This window comes from Aplysia californica, unplaced genomic scaffold (genome assembly GCF_000002075.1).
Source record: "Aplysia californica isolate F4 #8 unplaced genomic scaffold, AplCal3.0 scaffold00512, whole genome shotgun sequence".
Taxonomy (NCBI): domain Eukaryota; kingdom Metazoa; phylum Mollusca; class Gastropoda; order Aplysiida; family Aplysiidae; genus Aplysia; species Aplysia californica.
Genome location: NW_004797782.1, coordinates 553933 through 573894, shown reverse-complemented (window position 1 = coordinate 573894; position 19962 = coordinate 553933). Strand labels below are relative to the sequence as shown.

The following is a 19962-nucleotide window of genomic DNA, read 5'->3' as shown; positions in this document are numbered from 1 at the left end:
TTGTTTGCTTCTTCAGAGATGATATTTACTGAATCTTAAAGATGAAATGCCCGGTTCTGTCAAGGCGTTGCACAAAACAATGACCTAATATTCTTTGAATATGGTTTAATGCCCCAAGTAGCATGACAAGAACAGTTGGGAAGGTGGCATTAAGTTTTAACTTCAGTCTCTGGAAGAACCTGACTGTAGGCCTATATGAAAATCCTCCAAAATAAATCAAAGTAATTGGCCTGAACCAATAGTATTATATTCGTACCAGGATAACTTACGTTGAAAGCAATAAGGCTATTGACTGGTTTAAATTAACTGTGTAATCCCTATACATTGTTGTATTTGTATTATGGAAATACAAGGAATACTTTTGATGTGGTTCAAATACGGTATTGGAAATAAGTGTTGTTGATATTATACAAAAGTCACTTTATCGTTCTACGAAAATACTCAATTTTGAGAGAAGAGTGGTTTACACCATGATCCTTGCAATTTCAGATGGATCTACATTTATTCAAAAGCCCATATTTATCATGACTTGATCGATTATCGAATTAAGGAAATTAAAAAACAAATTAATGACACAAATGTGTGTTTTTTTTCATTGTTCTCGACTACCTGGAAGACAGTGGCTGTTTGGTAAAAAGGCAGTATTTTCTTAAGATTCAGTAAATATTATTCAAACAAAGTGCAAATTGATTTTTAAAAAAATGATTGTACATCAAGTTTAGCCACCTCTGACACCTGTTGAGTTGATGCCTGAGGAATATTTGCAATGGGAACTTCTTCAAACTTTCAATAGTTTTTTCTCAAAACTGAATCTCCGAACCCAACTAACTTCAAACAGACATAACTTGGGAACGAAGCCATATATTATAATCTAATAAAGACCAGGCTCTTCAGAAATGAATACCCTTTAAAAAATTTTTTTGTTGAAAAATTCCCCTTCAGACTGATTTTGTCAAGTCACGACACATATTATATAATATGTGTCGTGACTTGACAAAATCAGTCTGAAGGGGAATTTTTCAACAAAAAATTTTTTTAAAGGGTATTCATTTCTGAAGAGCCTGGTCTTTATTTGATTAAAAAATATGGCTTCGTTCCCAAGTTATGTCTGTTTGAAGTTAGTTGGGTTCGGAGATTCAGTTTTGAGAAAAAACCATTCAAAGTTTGAAGAAGTTCCCATTGCAAATATTCCTCAGGCATCAACTCAACAGGTGTCAGAGGTGGCTAAACTTGATGTACAATCATTTTTTTAAAAATCAATTTGCACTTTGTTTGAATAATATTTACTGAATCTTAAGAAAATACTGCCTTTTTCCCAAACACCCACATTCTTCCAGGTAGTCGAGAACAATGAAAAAAAACACACATTTGTGTCATTAATTTGTTTTTTAATTTCCTTAATTCGATAATCGATCAAGTCATGATAAATATGGGCTTTTGAATAAATGTAGATCCATCTGAAATTGCAAGGATCATGGTGTAAACCACTCTTCTCTCAAAATTGAGTATTTTCGTAGAACGATAAAGTGACTTTTGTATAATATCAACAACACTTATTTCCAATACCGTATTTGAACCACATCAAAAGTATTCCTTGTATTTCCATAATACAAATACAACAATGTATAGGGATTACACAGTTAATTTAAACCAGTCAATAGCCTTATTGCTTTCAACGTAAGCTATCCTGGTTCGAATATAATACTATTGGTTCAGGCCAATTACTTTGCATTGTGTTGGAGGATTTTCATATAGGCCTACAGTCAGGTTCTTCCAGAGACTGAAGTTAAAACTTAATGCCACCTTCCCAACTGTTCTTAGCATGCTACTTGGGGCATTAAACCATATTCAAAGAATATTAGGTCATTGTTTTGTGCAACGCCTTGACAGAACCGGGCATTTCATTTTTAAAATGAAAGAAATATCATCTCTGAAGAAGCAAACAAGTCAGACGCATCAATAAATAGAACAACAGTTATATATACACATTTATTATAGTTCAGGGGAACCTGTAACATGTCAATGGGCTTTCTAAATTTGGGTTATCTTAGAAAAGATAGTTTCTATGGGTATCGAAGTCCACAGATAGAAGATAAAATACTATACACATTAATAAAGATGTCATTTATTTTTCATTATCAGTACATGAGCTGTGGGATGGACACTACAATTGCTTAGTTAGCATCATGCTGGACTGTGAAGTAGATGGCCCTGGCTCAAATACCTAACTGTAGTAACTGGGCATTCTTGAACTTGGGCTTGGGTTGTTTTGTCGAGTTTTCCAGCCTCTCACTCATTAATTAATTATAACAACGCTTTCGTTTAAGTAAGAGTAAGTATTACGGCACTTGCAACACAAAAAGGTCTAATAAGTGCCGAAGAGTAAAGGTGTTACAAGTGAGTAACAAACACAAAAAGAGAAGGATGAGAGATAAAGACAGTGGCTGTTTGGTAGAAAAGAAGAAGCACATCACACCTGAGCACCCGCATATCATCCACGCACATAAAGTATAATACAACTCCATTATGAAAGAATTCTACCCCCTTCCCCCCCTCCCCAAAACCAAATCGAAACAGAATAAAACTACGACCCCTTCCAACAGTTTAATCAACCGCTCTGTGTTCTCTCATCACTTATATTCGTTTTTTTTACTGGTTCCGAGAAAAGTTATGGACGTGATTAGAAAAATATTGGGTCTAAGTTACCTTCTAGTTATTTCGAGCTTTTCTTTAAACAGCTGGATTTAGGGATCATATACTACCAAGTATAAATGTATAATTTGTAAAGGTCGTAATTCTAATTTCAAGCCATCCAGTCATTTAATTTAATTGCTATGTTGTGTTGTCCCCTGGTGGGTGTCGCAATATTGAGAACTCTGTTTTCAACGAAATTGACTTGAACATCTATTGGTGTGCTTTTGTTGTTTTTGTTGTTGTTGTTGTTGTTTGTTGTTTTGTTGGGGGGGGGTCGTTTACATAAGTTATTGCCCTTGTATCATCAAATTGAATTAACACACTGCCTTCTTTTCGCTCTCACTCCCCCTGCCCCTACTTCTTCCTCCCACCTCACCCCACCCCACACCCCTTTCCCCAGACATAGACGAGTGTAGTGAGAACCTCCACAATTGTTCCCAACACAGCGAGTGTAACAACACACTAGGAAACTACACATGTCTCTGTCACACAGGATTTACCCTCACAGCACACGACACGTGTCAAGGTTGGTCGTGATTTTTCTGGAGTTAAACAGATTAATCTTGTACGCTCGTCCATGCCTCCTATAATCCTTAATCGTGCCGTCCTTTTTTTTCCCCTACTCTTTACTTCAAGCCTTATAAATAATTTCAATCGATTTTTCCCTCCTCGTTCTCCTTCTACTTCTCTTTTTTTCCTTCCTTTTTCTCATCCTTAATCACTGTTGTCGTTACCATCAAAGTTCTTGTTGTTGCTTTTGTTGTCTGTTTTTGTTATATTGTCCTTGTTGTTTTTTGTTCTTCTTGTTGCTGCTGCTGTTCATTGCTATTATTGTTGGGTTGTTGATGATCATCATTATCAAAATTATGTCAGTTGCTCTCCACCCTCCTGCCCCCGCCCCGCCCCCTTTTCTTCCTCCCTCCTTATCTCCCACCCACCTCTGCATCCCTTCAGACATAGACGAGTGTAGTGAGAACCTCCACAATATATTGTCCCCCTCACAGCGAGTGTAACAACACACTAGGAAACTACACATGTCTCTGTCACACAGGATTTACACAGTCAGTCTGTGTCGTATGATATATTTTTAAAAATAAAAGTGCGTTCTCTATTAAGCCGTTTCAGCCTCCCAGGCCAGTCCACGCTCCCTATCAGTATCACTATTACTTTTTTCATCCGCACACCTTCTTGCTCTTCATCCTCCATCTGCTGGGTTTTTTGTCTTCCTCCGTCTACTCGTTCTCCACCATCTCCTCCCCTTCATAACCACCAACAAGTACCCCCCCCCACCCCCTCAACTCACCCCCCCAAACCACTTACCTCTGATACATAGACGAATGATCTGGTGACACAACAGTTCGCTACCCTAGAATTACAAAGGTTCTATCTGCTCTATACTTACACAGTGAAGAAATTTGACGTTAAAAATTTGGAGTTGCACAACATGTCAAGCTTTTTCGAATGCAATTCTTTAAATAGGCCTACCTTGATAACGACTCCGATTAATCTTACAATACAATTTTGATAAAACAGACAGAACATTAAAATGTGATTTCTGACCTGATCGTCTCAGTAACTCAAAAAGGGGAAAAATGTCAGATAGAACTTTATCATTCTAAGATACCGTGTTACTTTCCTAATATATACATATTATTATTATTAAATTATTCACTGTTTTACAGATATCGAGAAAACAATGGAGAAGATCAATAAAATGATGGGTGTTAGTAAAATCGCAGGACTTAATTCAGCATGATAAGGCATATAAAACTTACCACATAGTTTGGGTAATTTGTAAAAGCCATTACCCTGATTAAGAGCCGTCCAGTAACTTCATTCAAACACCATGATCTGTGGTCTCCCCTAACTTGTGTGTGTGTCGTCATATGAAGAGCTATGTTTATAACATAATTGAACTTGGACATTTTTTTTCTTTGTCTAATTACTTTATTTCTTTATCTAATCATTTTTTAAATGTATTTATTTGTTTATTTATTTATTAATGTATTTTATCTAGTTGTTTCATTCATGCATTCGTCTTGTTTCATGATGCTGCCTTTTTGCCCTTCAATTACTTCTATAGTCGTATAGTCGTCCTACGTTATTGCTAATTTACCCCCCCCCCTCCCCAACCGTGTTTTTTCCCCCCAGACATAGACGAGTGTAGTGAGAACCTCCACAGTTGTCCCCCACACAGCGAGTGTAACAACACACTAGGAAACTACACATGTCTCTGTCACACAGGATTTACCCTCACAGCACACGAAATGTGCGAAGGTTAGTCATGATTATTCTAAAGTTGAATAGATCAATCTTGTAAATTATGTAATGCATGCCTCGTATATTCCTTAAATTGTGCGGACCCTTTTTCCATACTCTTAACATCAAGACTTTCAAATTATTTAAATCGATATTTTTTTCTCCTCCTCCTCCTCCTTCTACTTTTCTTATCGTTTTTCCCTTTACACATTCTTAGTCACTGTTGCTGTCACCATCAAAGTTCTTCTTGTTGTTGACGATGATGTTGTTGCTGCGTGTGCTTTTGTTGTCTACTTTTGTTGTATAGTTGTTCTCGTTGTTGTTGTTGCTGCTGCTGTTTAAATGGATATTATTGTTGGGTTGTTGATAATCATCATAGTCAAAATTACATCAGTTACTGTCCTCTCTTTTCTTCCTCCCTTCTTACCCCCCCCCCCAAAAAAAAATCCCCCTCAGACATAGACGAGTGTAGTGAGAACCTCCACAATTGTCCCCAACACAGCGAGTGTAACAACACACTAGGAAACTACACATGCCTCTGTCACACAGGATTTACACAGTCAGCACACAGCACGTGTCAAGGTAGGTCTGTGTTGTATGATGTTCTTTATACAAATAGCTCCAGCATAAATAATTACCCTGGGGGGGGGGGGGAGTCCTTCCCGTAATCAGCAGTTTCAGGCTTCCAGGCCACTCCATGCGCTCTCTATCACTTACATATTTTTTCATCAGCTCCTTTTCTCCCTCTTCATCCTCCATCTGCTTGGGTTTTTTCTTACTCCGTCAACTCCTGAGTGAGTGAGTGATTGATTAATCGATTTATTAATTGACAGACTGATCGATCGATCGATTGATTGATTGAATGCTTGATTGATTGATTGATTGATTGAATGCTTGATTGATTGATTGATTGAATGCTTGATTGATTGATTGATTGAGTTGGTTGGTTTGTTAGTTGGTTGCTCCTTGCTAAGACTTGCTTGCTTGTTTGGTTGTTTGGTTGCTTGGTTACTTGGTTGCCTGGTTGCTTGGTTGTTTGGTTGCTTGGTTGCCTGGTTGCTTGGTTGCTTGGTTGTTTGGTTGTTTGGTTGCTTGGTTGTTTGGTTGCTTGGTTGCCTGGTTGCTTGGTTGCTTGGTTGTTTGGTTGTTTGGTTGCTTGGTTGTTTGGTTGCTTGGTTGCCTGGTTGCTTGGTTGCTTGGTTGGTTGCTTGATTGCTTGATTGGTTATCCATTCATGTATTCGTGTTGCTCGTGCTCTTTTACCCCTTCAAATTCTTTCATTGACTTTCTATGTGTAATCTACCTAAGTTATTGCTCTAGCATCATCAATTTAAAACCAACTCCACCCACCCCCTTCCCCCCAACCTAGCATCTGCGTTTGTTGCCATTTTTTTGTCCAAAAGTTGCCAAAAGCTGTCACAAAAAGTGGCAAAAGTTGCCAAAATATTTCCCATTTATTTTCAAGCTTTCAACTCTCTGTGGTGACGACGTATACATGTATAGCAATTTGATAGAGGTAACAATCTAAAGCACCAGAATTTCTTGAGCTCTGTTTTTGGCATCAATATATCATTTGTAGTCACCCAGTATATAAAATCGTGAAAAATAAAGGTTTCACAACAGAATGAAATCAAAATTAGAACAGCACGGATAAATAGCCACTAAAATTAACAAATTGGGGCACGTCCACCTATCCGAAGTTTGGCTGTTTTAACCCTAAACGTGTGTAATTCAAGAAAAAGTAGGCCTACAGGATATTACATATAAATTAGGGAATCACACACAATTGGGGCGTGTCAGTGTCAGTATTCGGTTTTGGCGGAGACACGCTCTAACATAACACGTTTATGGGTGGTTGGCGGGTGCTCTGGTGTGGTTTGCTTCTTCTTTCCTATCAAACATCTATCGTCCTTATCTCCCCTCCTTCTTTTTTGTGTTTGTTACTCTCTTGTAACACCTCTAATCTTCTGGCGCTCATATGACCTTATGCAGTTGCGAGCGCTGTAAAACCTCTACTAAAAAAATATAAAAAATAACACATTTGTATTTTTAAAAGGGTAGGAATAGCATCAAATTAAATGACATTACGCTGTATAGACACACACACACACACACAAAAGAAAAACAAATCATCAGAACAATTTTTAGAAAAATTGTGAGGCAGCATGGTGGAATCAGGCTCTCGCCAAAATAATCAAAGTGAAAAAAATCTGCATTTTTCCGCAGGTTTGTGAATTTTTATCAAATTTTTTGTTTTTTGGCCCTACACATTTCTGTGTGATTTTCCTGAAAAAAACGTTGATTAAAGGCACAGAAAATGGAAATTTTCAGTTACCACGGACTCTTAAGCGATGGAAATAACTAATCTTTGGCGGCCATTTTCTCATAAACTTTTCCTCTGAAAACAGGTGACCCCCACCTCCTTCATTAGCAAATATCTCGACTTGTATTCAAGATAAATTGGTATTTTTTTCCTTCCAAATAAAGACAAGTGAACAAGCTTTAAGATTATATCAATAACTCCACATGCCCAAAAATTGACGAGAGCCTGATTCCACCACGCTGCATCATAATTAACACACCAACAAACTAAAACACAACAAAGACTCATTAGGGAAAAATAAAGACAAACAGCAAAATAAATAGTATGTAATGTAATGTACATGTACTTATATTCTCTGCATGAAAATAGATCTAGATACACATGGACATCTTAAAACTTAGGGGCTGTTCAAATATAATCTTACATCTTTTTTGGAACTTTTTGCCCCCCCCCCCCCCCCCTTTCTTACACTTTTCTTACATTTGCCCCCCAACCCCCACAATATCCCATTGTTCGCTTATAATGATAAAAATAATATGACATTTATTTCGTGCAAATCCGGAAAACAATCATTGCCCTATGCGCATAGCATAATGTGCATGAAAAACATGCATACACACATACATGCACATAATAATATAATGCACTAAAAAATAATAGGTGTCACGACATGGTGGGATCAAGCGCTCGTCATTTTTTATTTTGATGCATACAGAGTTATTGATATCATCTTAAAGCCTGCCCATTTGCCTTCCTTTTGATGAAAACAATATTCATCTACGCCGAATAGAAGTCGAAATATTTGTGATTGAAGGAGGTGGGGTCCCCTGATTTTAGAGATAAATTTAGTGAGAAAACGGCCACCAAAGATTGATTACTTCAATAGCTTGAGAGCCTTTAAAACTGAAAATTCACAAATTTTGTGCATGTAATGAGCGTTTTTCAGTATAGACATAAAAGGTGTTTAGCTGAGTACCGGGTGTCAAATAAAAAGAGGACCCATGTAAAGGGCAATCACTGGGTCATTATCATGCCAATTTCATCAAATTTCTGCAAGTAAGATTTAACCAAAGGGGCATAAAATGTTTCCATACAAAGAAAATAAAGTAATGTTTCCATACAAAGAAAATAAAGTAATGTTTCCATACAAAGAAAATAAAGTAATGTTTCCATACAAAGAAAATAAAGAAATGTTTCCATACAAAGAAAATAAAGTAATGTTTCCATACAAAGAAAATAAAGTAATGTTTCCATACAAAGAAAATAAAGTAATGTTTTCATACAAAGAAAATAAAGTAATGTTTCCATACAAAGAAAATAAAGTAATGTTTCCATACAAAGAAAATAAAGTAATGTTTTCGAGACTTATTAGGTTGGTTTTGGTCGTTGCTTTTTTTGTAGTTGCTTATTTTTCACAATCTTAATTGAGTAAAGTGCTGAATTTTATAACGTCTTAAAGACCAACCATGATGTGTATAGTTTTTGCTTTGAAAAATAAATTAATTGAAAACGTAAATTTAAAAACTTGTCAGAGACAGTTTGTCAAAAAACAACAACAACAACAACAACAAACAAACAAATAAAAAACAGAAAAACCATTCAGGGTGCAATCTTTCCTTTGGGATTTTGAAAGACAGAATCAGCGGAAACTACCCACAAACAATCGAACCGTTTTTTGAAACTCATTGTTAGACAGGAGGTTTAAAAAATAGACTGACAATTTCCAGTGGCGTATTCGAGCTCCTCTGGAGAGAAATGGTCAATACATGGAGCATATAATTAGAAAATCTACCACCTTCCCTGAGTTTGGCTGGTTATGCCCATTCCAAAATCTAAATGTGTTCTTTAATGCACGCATACACATTATTATAGTACATGTTTTTTAAATTATAAAGAATTGCATTTTACTGAATTTTGAAGAAAAAAAGTTAAAAACTTGATATAGCGTCGGTCGCCTGATAAAACCGTGATTTCCACAAATTTTCGAAAATCGTTTTTTTGCATATTTTGATAGTGCTCGGTGAGACACGTGTCCCTGTAAAACAATTTTTCAATTATCTCAACTCAAACGTATAATCTGACGTAATGAGAAAATCGTGAATAAACACCGTGCCCCCAAAGTCGCCTGATGAAACCGTGAATCCTACACCTGTGTGGAATTCACGACCTCATCAGTCGATTTATGACTCGAGGGGCTGACCGTTGGCGCCGTGAACGCCTCTCTGGACCATGAAAATATGGGCGATTGCGTTGTGCAAACACAATTGTCGGTCAGTATTCACGGTTGTAATTCATGATGTTGACTGCATATGTTTTGCGGGAAAACCTCTGTCACATAATTAAGATGTGTGTTTCCTAGATGCAAGACTGGAATTGTTTCACGACGATTGTCAAAATCGAATGTGTAATTTGTGTGCTCTTCTTGTAGTGGGTAATACGGGGTGCCCACTACAGCTGGATCGGGCCGATCGCCCGACTCGATCGCCTGAAACTGAAAACAAACACATTTGTTTTTGAGGCGATAGAGTCGGGCGATCGGCCGATCCCGTCCGTAGTGGGCACCCCGTATAAAACAATTTTTTATCTTGCTTGTTTGCAAAATTATTTTTTTTTATAATAACGTGACGTAGTCAAGTATAAATTACAAGTTTATTTCCGTGTTGTATCACAACCCAAACTTGTTTGACATTGAAAACTCACTGATTTGACAACAGAGTTCCCTAACGAGAAAAGGAATGTTGAGAAGCCGAGCAATGTGAACCACTTTGGGCATCAAAGGAAGCTACAAAAAATACCAAACGGAAATAATAAAAGAACCAGACTTCAATGAAAAAAAGTGTCATTCAAAGTTCACGGTGCGTTGGAACAGATCAAATGTGCTTATTTTAACCTCCGAGAGAGAGAGAGAGAGAGAGAGAGAGAGAGAGAGAGAGAGAGAGAGAGGGGGGGCGGGGGGCAGCAATAAGCTATACAAATCAAGAGATAGTAGGTCGATTGAAAAAACTAATGAACTGAAACCCAGATGTGATTGCTCAACCAAATCAAATGACTGCTCACTATTAAAAGACAAAGACAGAACAACTATCTTTGTCTTTGTTTGGACTTTGACATGGGGAGACAGAAATACCTGTATGAACGATCTTCTCAACGCGAAAGAGTACACTTTAAATGCGATACACCAAGCTGAAAGATGCACACTTGGGTTTATTATCTATTAAACAGATAACCAGAAGATCTAAGTTTGCAGGATGTTGATATCAATGACCGGGCTCACCCATTGTAAATTGCTCCAGAAGTGCTCATGCCAGTTTCATAATCGCCTGGCTCACCCCTTACGGACACTTTCTACTATTCCCTACCCTGGGCTATCTTCTTCATATTTGTCAAATGTCTTTCCACTTTTCTGTTCTTCATTCTTTGCGACTTTTGTAACAGGTTCAACATGGCCTTCCCTTGATCGTGTAACCTGTAGACTCAAAATTAAAATTGTATTTGTTATGTAGCTGCCTGGTTTCCTTATGGTATGCTCAGTTCAGCCCATCTCCACAGCTTTCTTCTGTCTGCAGATTTTCTGCTCATTACTTCCTCATTGGTGACTCTGTCTGTCCATCTGATCCTGAGAAACTTCCTCCGGCATTTGTTGGTGACAACATGGACCCTCCAGTGCTTTGTAAAGAGTGCTTTAGAAGAGCCCACCCAGCTGCACCACCAAACAATCCACAAAGGTCGTGCAAGCCAAGGAGTTTCTGTTAACATCTGTGAACATGCTTCTGAAGTTTCCCACTCACTATTGCCAGCAAAACTCTGAAAAACTGTATCTTGATCCCTGGTTCTGTAATCAGTGGGAGATTGAAACCGCCTGCACAGGTCAGGGACAATCTGCCTTATATGTCAGGCTACTCAAATATGTGATAGATGAAAAGACCATGTCGACCCGTGAGCCAAACAAAGATCAATGTGAATTGTACGTGAGTTTTGAGTCTTGACAACGTCAGCCAGACTAAGTGGGAATCTCACATGCCAGAAAAGAAAGTGACAAAGAAAGGGCATGCAATGGATAAAACCTCTGCTCTTAGGCAAAAAGACCTTTTGATGATTCGCATGAATCTTCAGGGTGTACTTTTGTCACCGTCTATCAATTGCTCCTGCTCTTGTTCCAGAAACATGCACATAATCTTCAATGTGACCACTTATGGTGCCATCTATTACTTATGACACAAGGCACAAGGTGGTTTTAATGCAAATGAATTCACAAGTTGTTTGATGGGCTTTTTATCAACGTACACATATGCATAGAAGGTTATAACAATATATTATTATACAGCTATGGGTGTGTGTGAGTGTGTTTGTTTGTGTGCGTGTGTGTGTGTGTGTGTGTGTGTGTGTGTGTGTGTGTGTGTGTGTGTGTGTGTGTGTGTTCCCCGCCACTGTATCATTCTCCTTATAAATGGCAAAGAGTAATTTTCAGGATCTGAGAGACAAAATGAGTAAGATAATGAAAGATGATCATTCAGTCATTCACGGGGTATAAGAGTTTGACATACACCAAGTTCTCAACCCATCCACCATCCACTGTCCAAACCCAATAAAAAGGATACACTTACACACAATTGGACAAAGAAGGATAGGAAAAGAGAAAGCACGCAAATGAAGGAGTATGATTTCATAAATTACATACAATATCACAGTCATGTAAAAGTGAGAGATGTTTATAGTGGTATTATTTTTATTATTATTATTAATATTATTATTATTATCATCATGATCATTCCTATTCTTTTTCATATTCCTATTCTTATTGATTTTATTTTTTTGTCATCATCATCAACATCATCATAATCATGGTTATTATTGTTATCTGCCCCAACAGTTGCCCCGGAAAAGCCAACAGTCAGCCCCTCTGTGCTCCCCAGCACAATCTTGGTCGTAGGATCTAACCTGACCTTGACCTGTACGTCCACTGACAGTGGCTCCTTCCTGCTGCCCTTCACGTACTGTTGGCGGAAGGACGGGGCTGCCTTCACCCCAGACAGCAGCAGCAGCGAGCTGAGACTGACCGGTATGACGTCACTGGATGAGGGATCTTACACCTGTTTTGTGACGGCTGTAGGCGTGCGTTCTAGGCAGAGTGAACCTTACCGTGTTGAGTTAGTGAGGCCAGGAGGTAAGGCTTTGTACCACTTCCTCGTCTTGAGTGTGATTCTGTACAGAGACAGCAGCATGTCCGACTTATCAACTCCACCCATGTTTTCATTGTACGTTTTTAATAAGATTTGGACATGGGACATCCAGGTACCTTTTAGAGCTGCGGTCATAACGCCTGACCACGTGTGTCGGCAAGACACTTTCTGAGTTTGAGGCAACGATGACAACTTTATCATCAAACCATTCACAGAGTAGGACATTACTGTCCTCATCAACTCTGAAATCAAATCCCCCCTCCCTTACTTTTTGAGATATTTCTGTGCCATCAAAGGACACTGCCTTGTTCTGCTGGATCTCACAGTGCATGTGGCATTTAGATTGGGATCCCTCAACTTGGCGACAAGATCTGGGGACGCAAAGTAATTATCTAAGAATACATGAGCATCTCTAGGGTGATCTTTTATCAACCGTAGGACAACCTGTCCAGCCCTTCCTATCTTTTCGAAAAACTCCTCATCTGATTTCAGACATTTGTCCCCTACAAAAATGAATTTGTGCACATAACCTGACTGACCTGCATGCATCCAGATTTTGTACCCCCATTTCTTGGGCTTTTTCACCATGTACACTTTGAGGGAGTGTTTGCCTTTGAAGAGGACCATCATCTCATCAACTGCTATGCAGTTCTCAGTGTATGCACCCTTTTGAAAATTTTTGTTTCATGAGAACATTGTCATTCACATAGAGGATTGACAAGATCTCCTCAAATCTATTTACAGTCATATGGTCAGCAACATCAGGCTGCCTACTTCCAGGGGCCCAATACATGCGACGAAAAGGCAGATCAACTATACTCATAAACATGCAAATGCCCAGAAATTTTTTCATCTGCTGAGCTATAATTACATTGACATGTGTTCTATTGAAAGCAATTTTTTGTCTATTTGTTTCAAGAATAAGAGGATCTATCAAGTCGTCATCAAAGTGGGATGAGAACATGTCTAATGGTGTGCGGGCAGCAACCGCAGGTCCCATGGGTCGTAACTCGTTGGTTGGCCTTGCACGATGTGGTAAATCTCTCTTCACCCAGTGCCAAATGCGATGGGTAGAATCGGAAGCTCCAATGTGAAAGAAAAAGAATAGACAAAAAGATAGCTTGTTTCTGGTACTCCATGGAAGCAAAACGAAGCACATCACATGACAAAACACAAAGTTCATTTCCTTCAGCGGAAAAAACTGCTCAACAAAACATTCTAGGGACAAAATAACATGCCCAGCACCGATAACTGCAATGCAATCCCCTTAAGTGAATTCTAGGAAAACATTAGTCAGTCTTGACGTCAGTACAATTTGACTAGGTGGGAAACTTGCAATGGTTCTGTAGCCTATACCCACAATCGTCCCCGTCCAACAACACATGGTAAAGGGCATTTGTAGCTGGGTGTGTGTGGGGAGGGGGGGGGGGCACGTCAAAACACAAAACAACTAACCATCCGTCCTGTCTGAAGATTCTGAAATAATGGCTGTCTGTGTGCATGTATCATCAATTTACCTGCTAGTGCTTGTATCAGATGTAGAATCATCGTCATCATTGACACTTTCATCTGGGTCGACAGGATCATTATCGACGATAGTGTCATCATCGTCAGCTCTCGCATCTTGATCATGTTCAGGCTCTTCGTCTCCTTCATGTGAGAGATTTTCATCATCACTTCCCTCTGGCAAATCCTCAGTGTCATCCATCACTAGGTCCAAAGTAGCCTGTACCGTAAGCATACCGCGGAGTCTGAAGAAGGAGCATAAATTTCTATATAAAAAGTTGTTTTGAAAATGGGTATACGAGGTTGAATTTATCAAGATTTATAGCTTCAAAATGATAATAATAATAATAATAATAATAATAATAATAATAATAATAATAATAATAATAATAATAATAATAATAATAATAATAGATCTCAAAACTAGATCTAATAATAAAGCCAACAAAAAAGAAAAAAAGTAATTGAACCAGACTCCAAAATTCCCCTCTAAAGTCTGTGTTTACTAAAACTAAACATAAAATAACCCACTGCAGTGCACATCCAACTCACACGTAGAATCCTTTCAGGCTCATGACGTCCACTTGAGTGGACATCCGCTTCAGCCATAGATAGTGGACTTACTCAACATGTCCACTACAGTGGACAGTGCATATTTTTCATTATATTATCACCAAAACCCTCTTATTTGATCTTAAAAAGTACTGCAGCGTATAGTCTTAGGTGTCAGGCATGGTTTCACAAACGGAAATCACAATAAACAAGCAAAAAGAGTATGAAATGTGGGAAATAACGGGCTTACCTTTTAGGAGCTGGTGACGCCATTCTTTGTTTGTTGATGAAAGGAAGCAGCAAAGAGTAACTGACCCAAGCTTCTGATGTAAAAACAAGGAAGATTTCAACTTTCTGGACGAAACAAACTCTTAAGGTATGAGAGGCAATGCATTCGTGGGTTCGCCTTCAAGTCACGCCCACTGCAGTGGACACTATGCAACAAAGGGTTAAACGGGGTATCCATTGGGGATTGGATCGGGGCGGGTCGGATTGGGTCGGGTCGGGTCGGGGGCAATCGCCCCACTCGTTGCCTGAAAACAAACGTGCGATCAGCATGTGCCACGATAGCTGCTTTGCGCCCTGAATCTGGCTAGCAAACCGCCCCGACCAGACCCGATCCCCCAATGGGCACCCCGTATTACTCGCTCTCTTTTCTACATGTTTTATTATTATTTTATTTATCTATTTATTTGTTGTTGCTGTTGTTGTTGTGTGTGTTGTAGTCTAACCGTTCGAAAAGTTTGGAGCCCTGAAGAGCGTGCTCTTTGCCATGGCCACCGCCTCACTTTGGTAGCGGGTGATGCAGTCCAACCTCCCTGAATCCTCCCCCAAAGAGATGCCACCGCCAGACCTCCGTGGCGGGGCATCTCTGCAGCCAGTGCTCCAAATCTTAGGGCTCCTCGCTGCACAATGGACAGTTTGGGTCCGATGTTTTGTCTATTCTATTTTTGTAGGCCCGCAGCCCAGAGAAGTAACCGGTCCTGATTTTTGTCAGTAGTGACTGGTCACTGCGGGACTTAATTTGAGCCTCTCGTTTTAAGGAAATTGCCCTGTATATTTCCTTCGTCCGCGTGTGGGATATCGGAAGGTCTTTTGTGGTGATTTGTATCTGGGCGCACGCACTGTCATGTGTAATATGGCGGCCTGGACCCGGCAGTGCTGTTGCCAGTTTGGCATTACTGTCAGCGAGATCGTTGCCGAGGATATTGCAGTGACCAGGGATCCACTGAATGATGGCGTGGGATGTTGCATTATTTATGCGTAGTCGCATTTGGTCGAGGGATGGTGATGTTCCCGCTAGTGCCATGCATATATAGCGGTTGACTCTCCGTGAAGATAGCGACCGAGTTGGATGCATCACACTGTTTGTCAATCCAGTCAATGGTCATTTTCAAGGCTCTCCTCTCTTCCTCGAAAGAGTACGTGAATATGGTGCCTTTCTCCCTCAGTGTATCGACAACAGGCGGGTTGGACGGGTCCTCCGTTGTGATGACGACCCCAGCGCCGCTATCTGTTTTTCCTGCACTAGCCGAGCCGTCAGTGTAGATATTGTACTGTGCGCCAATCTCTCGTGCTCGACGAACAGCAGCGCTTCGGATCTTCGCACTGGAGTCACTCCTTCCGCTTATGCTGTACAGACTCCCCAGACACTCTGTTGTCATTTCGGTCACAGAACCATGTCTCCATACCCCCGAATGTTGTTGTTGTTGTTGTTGTTGTTGTTGTTGTTGTTGTTGTTGTTGTTGTTGTTATTGTTGTTGTTGTTGAAAATGCAAATGGGTTCTACAATGATCAGAGATGTTCTTTCATGTGCTGTTATCTCCACTTTCTGCTGCCTCCCCCCCCCCCTTTACCCTCCTCTGGGTTCCTGACTCTTTCTACTGCTACACTTTGCCTCATTTTTGTTGCTGTCTTTCAGCCACACCCCCGATCTTAGGGTAGGTAAGATTGAACTCCTAGCCTTCTCGAATAAGGGTGAAAAAGTCTCGGAGGTCCCTTGTGTAAGATACTCACGTTAAAGATCTCCTGGAAATCATTCTGAGTAGGCTTAATTCAGCAGCCACTCGGGCAAACTCCATAATTAATTCCTACCAAAAACTGAAAATGCTTATTGTGAAAACAGCCAACGTGTGTCCCGCGCGCGTTCATATGGCCTTACACAGGTGGGAGCGCCGTTATAAAACTCTTAACAAAGCAAAAGATGAAACAATTGCCCAGGGCCTGGATTTTCCAAGGGTACAGGGAGTTGCCACGGACAGACAAGCGTGGCGCCGACTGCTTTATGCCATCTGTACCTGACGGTATAGGGTAGGGAGACAGGAAGCAAGTAAGTAAGAGAATGGACTCCCTGTGGCAGTATGGCTCCTTAAACGTCTTTCTTCCCATTCTCACACTTTCTTCCCGTTATTTACCCCCCCCCCCTTTCCTCTCTCACAAACACACAAAAAACATCACTTTTTCTGTCTCTGGTGCAACCTCACAATGTTAGGAATTGGAGCATGTATGATAAGTTTGTTGGTTCGTTGTTGTTTTTCTTATTGTTTATATTGTTATTAGTGCCGTTGTGTCTCTAATGTTGTTATCGTTACAGTGTTTTTCTGATGTTGTTGTTGTCGTCATCGTTGTTGTTGTTGCTTGACCGGGTTTTGTTCCTATTCGAGGTTCATTTTTGGCTTCATTATCACGATAATCTTCTTAACCCCCCCCAAACCCCCCCCCCAAAAAAAAACAACCATCCACCCCCTGTCTTTCCTGTGGGCGGTTGATGAATGTTCCGGTATGAGTTACTTTTTCTTTCCAGTCAAAGATTTAACGTTGGTGTCTCTCTTTTTTATTTTTGGTTGTATTTTACGCTCTAGTAAAACCTCCAATCTTTGCCTCCCACATGACTTTTTTTTTACGTTGCTAGTGCTGCGAAACCGGTGCAAGCACAAAAACTAAACTTCTGGTTTTCGTTTTATCTTCCCGCACAACCCTCCCCCCCCCTACCCACCCACCAACCACTCAGACATCTGCCCGTGTGAGTGCCGAACCCCCGCTCTGGACAACGCCTCTCTGTCCGACGCCGTGACTCGACTGACCAAGCGACTCGTCCTTGACCCCAACATACTGTCCCGGAAGGTGCGCACGAAGACGTCTGCGCAGGACGACCGGCCGTCGAGCAAAGCCGCGGGCTCTGTGGCCATCATTTTCCTCAGTGTCTGTTTTTGCATGATTGTGCTGGCTGATGCGTGCACGCTCGTGCAGTATATCGCGTCCAAGATTTTTTAATAATGGGAAGAAGAAGAAGAGATAATAGCTGTTATTATTATTATTGTAACATTGATGGTAGCTTAATGATTATAATTTTTTTTTAAACAAAAAATGATAATAATAATATTAATAATAATAATAATAGTAATAATAATAATAATAATAATAATAATAATAATAATAATAATAATAATAATAATAATAATAATTTTCCTAAAGCGCACATCCACACTCCATAGCAAGTTCTGAGCGCTTTACAATTTATAGGGTTGCCCCAGCAGACCCTAGAACACTCAGAAACATTCTCAGTTTACCGGGAAGTATACAATACAAGCAGCCGATTTAAGAGGTCAAACACTAACAAACTGACAAGGTCGTTCGATGTCACACACTTGAATAATAATATCATCTGAGGCCTTGCTCTGCCATGGCCGCCGGTCTTTCTCTTTCTAAAAACTTGGCATCGTCGAGGCAGTATAGCAGCCCAGAAGGGGCGATACCAAAGATTCAGATGGAAAAAAAAATATTATGACAGAAAAGAAAGAGTAAAAAAATTAAGCAGCACATATATTCATCGATAGCTGCTTTGCTGCGCTCGTGCCTACCAATAGGAAGTAAATAATGGACAAAACTCGTAGTCTAATGGTCGATTGCCCGTTCAAACTTTTCTTTCCCTCATTCCCCTTCTTTTGGTTCCAATTTGAGTTAAAAGCTCCATAGTGAACCACAGTGAGGTCACAGTGCACAAGCTTGAATGTTATTGTTATAGAAGTCCATAGAATCATAAAGTTCCATCTGATATTTTTGGGGGCATTTTGAGTGTGTGTGTGTGTGTGTGTGTGTGTGCGTGTGTATGTGTGTGTGTGAGTGTGTGTGAGTGTGTGTGTGTGTGTGTGTGTGTGTGTGTGTGTGTGTGTGTGTGTATGTGTGTCTGTGTGTGTTAATGATAGAGTGTGAAAGAAAGAGTGGGTGAGTGAGTGTGCGTGTGTGCTTGTGTGTGTGTGTGTGTGTGTGTGTGTGTGTGTGTGTGTGTGTGTGTGTGTGTGTGTGAGAGAGAGAGAGAGAGAGAGATAGAGATAGAGAGAGAGAGAGAGAGAGAGAGAGAGAGGGGGGGGGGAGAGAGAGTAGGGTGTCCATGTGTCAATTGGGGGTTTTGTGTTAAAGTGATATCTTTATAATTGATCAAAAGATAGATTTGTTGAGTTATATAATTTTTTGATTGAATGGATGCTTCGTTTGTGTATTGTTTTGTAAAGCGAATGACACCGAGATTGAGTTTGAGAGTGATTGATTAAGATAATGAAGGAATGGATAAATGAATGAGTGAGGGGATACGTGAGTGAATGGGGGAATGAATGCGTGTATGGATGACTAAATAAGTAAATGAATCAGTGATGGATGCGTGACTGAATGGGTGAATGGGTAAGTGAATGTATGAATTAATAAGTGAATGCGAATGGATACGTAAGTTAGTGAGTGAATGAAAGAGTGAGTGGGTGACTAAATATGTGAGTGAGTGTGTGAGTGAGTAAGCGAGTGAGTGAGTGAGTGAGTGAGTGAGTGAGTGAGTGAGTGAGTGAGTGAGTGAGTAAATTAAATCTGGGAGTGGTCGACAGACTGATGTCTTGTCGGTCGATTTTCTTACGTCTTGATTTAATCAAAGAACTAACTTTTCAACTTCTATTACTGAATGGGTTGCAGTGCTGTTGTTGTTGTTGCTGCTGATTGTAATGATGATGTTGTTGTTGTTGTTGTTGTTGTTGTTGTTGTTGTTTTGTTTGTTTGTTTGTTTGTTTTTACTGCCGCTATGTAGCCTATTTGTTATTGTTGTTGTTTGTTTTTGTGATGTTCGTTGTTGTTTTTGTTGTTATTGTTGTTGCTGTTGTTGTGGTTGTTGTTATGGTTGTTGTTGGTGTTGCTTTTTTTGCTGCTGTGGAACTTTTTGTTGTTTTATCTTGCTGTTTTATTATAAATCACAACCAAGACTATTTAAATTATATCTTCTGACTGTACAGAACATTGCTTGAGTTTTGATTTAAAAGGCAGTATAATTATAATATCCAGTTTTGGGATGAAAATGTCTGCCTTAGTCTGGTATCGAAATCTTAATAAATAAGGTGGGTAAAGTGTTTGGGAGGCATTGTTTGGTTCTACTGAACATTTCACAAAATTGGATATACGTGATTGTACTGT

At 39.7% G+C, this 19962-nt stretch overlaps 1 protein-coding gene across 1 annotated transcript; it reads left to right on the top strand.

Moving 5' to 3' along the window:
* Positions 1 to 3089: 3089 nt before the first annotated feature.
* LOC101850108 lies at positions 3090 to 17842 on the top strand. Its single transcript, XM_035971818.1, has 5 exons — positions 3090 to 3220; positions 4846 to 4971; positions 5410 to 5535; positions 12147 to 12440; positions 17525 to 17842. The coding sequence occupies exons 2-5, from the start codon at positions 4962 to 4964 to the stop codon at positions 17785 to 17787; spliced, it is 693 nt and encodes a 230-aa protein (XP_035827711.1). The 5' UTR covers positions 3090 to 3220; positions 4846 to 4961; the 3' UTR covers positions 17788 to 17842.
* Positions 17843 to 19962: the final 2120 nt, after the last annotated feature.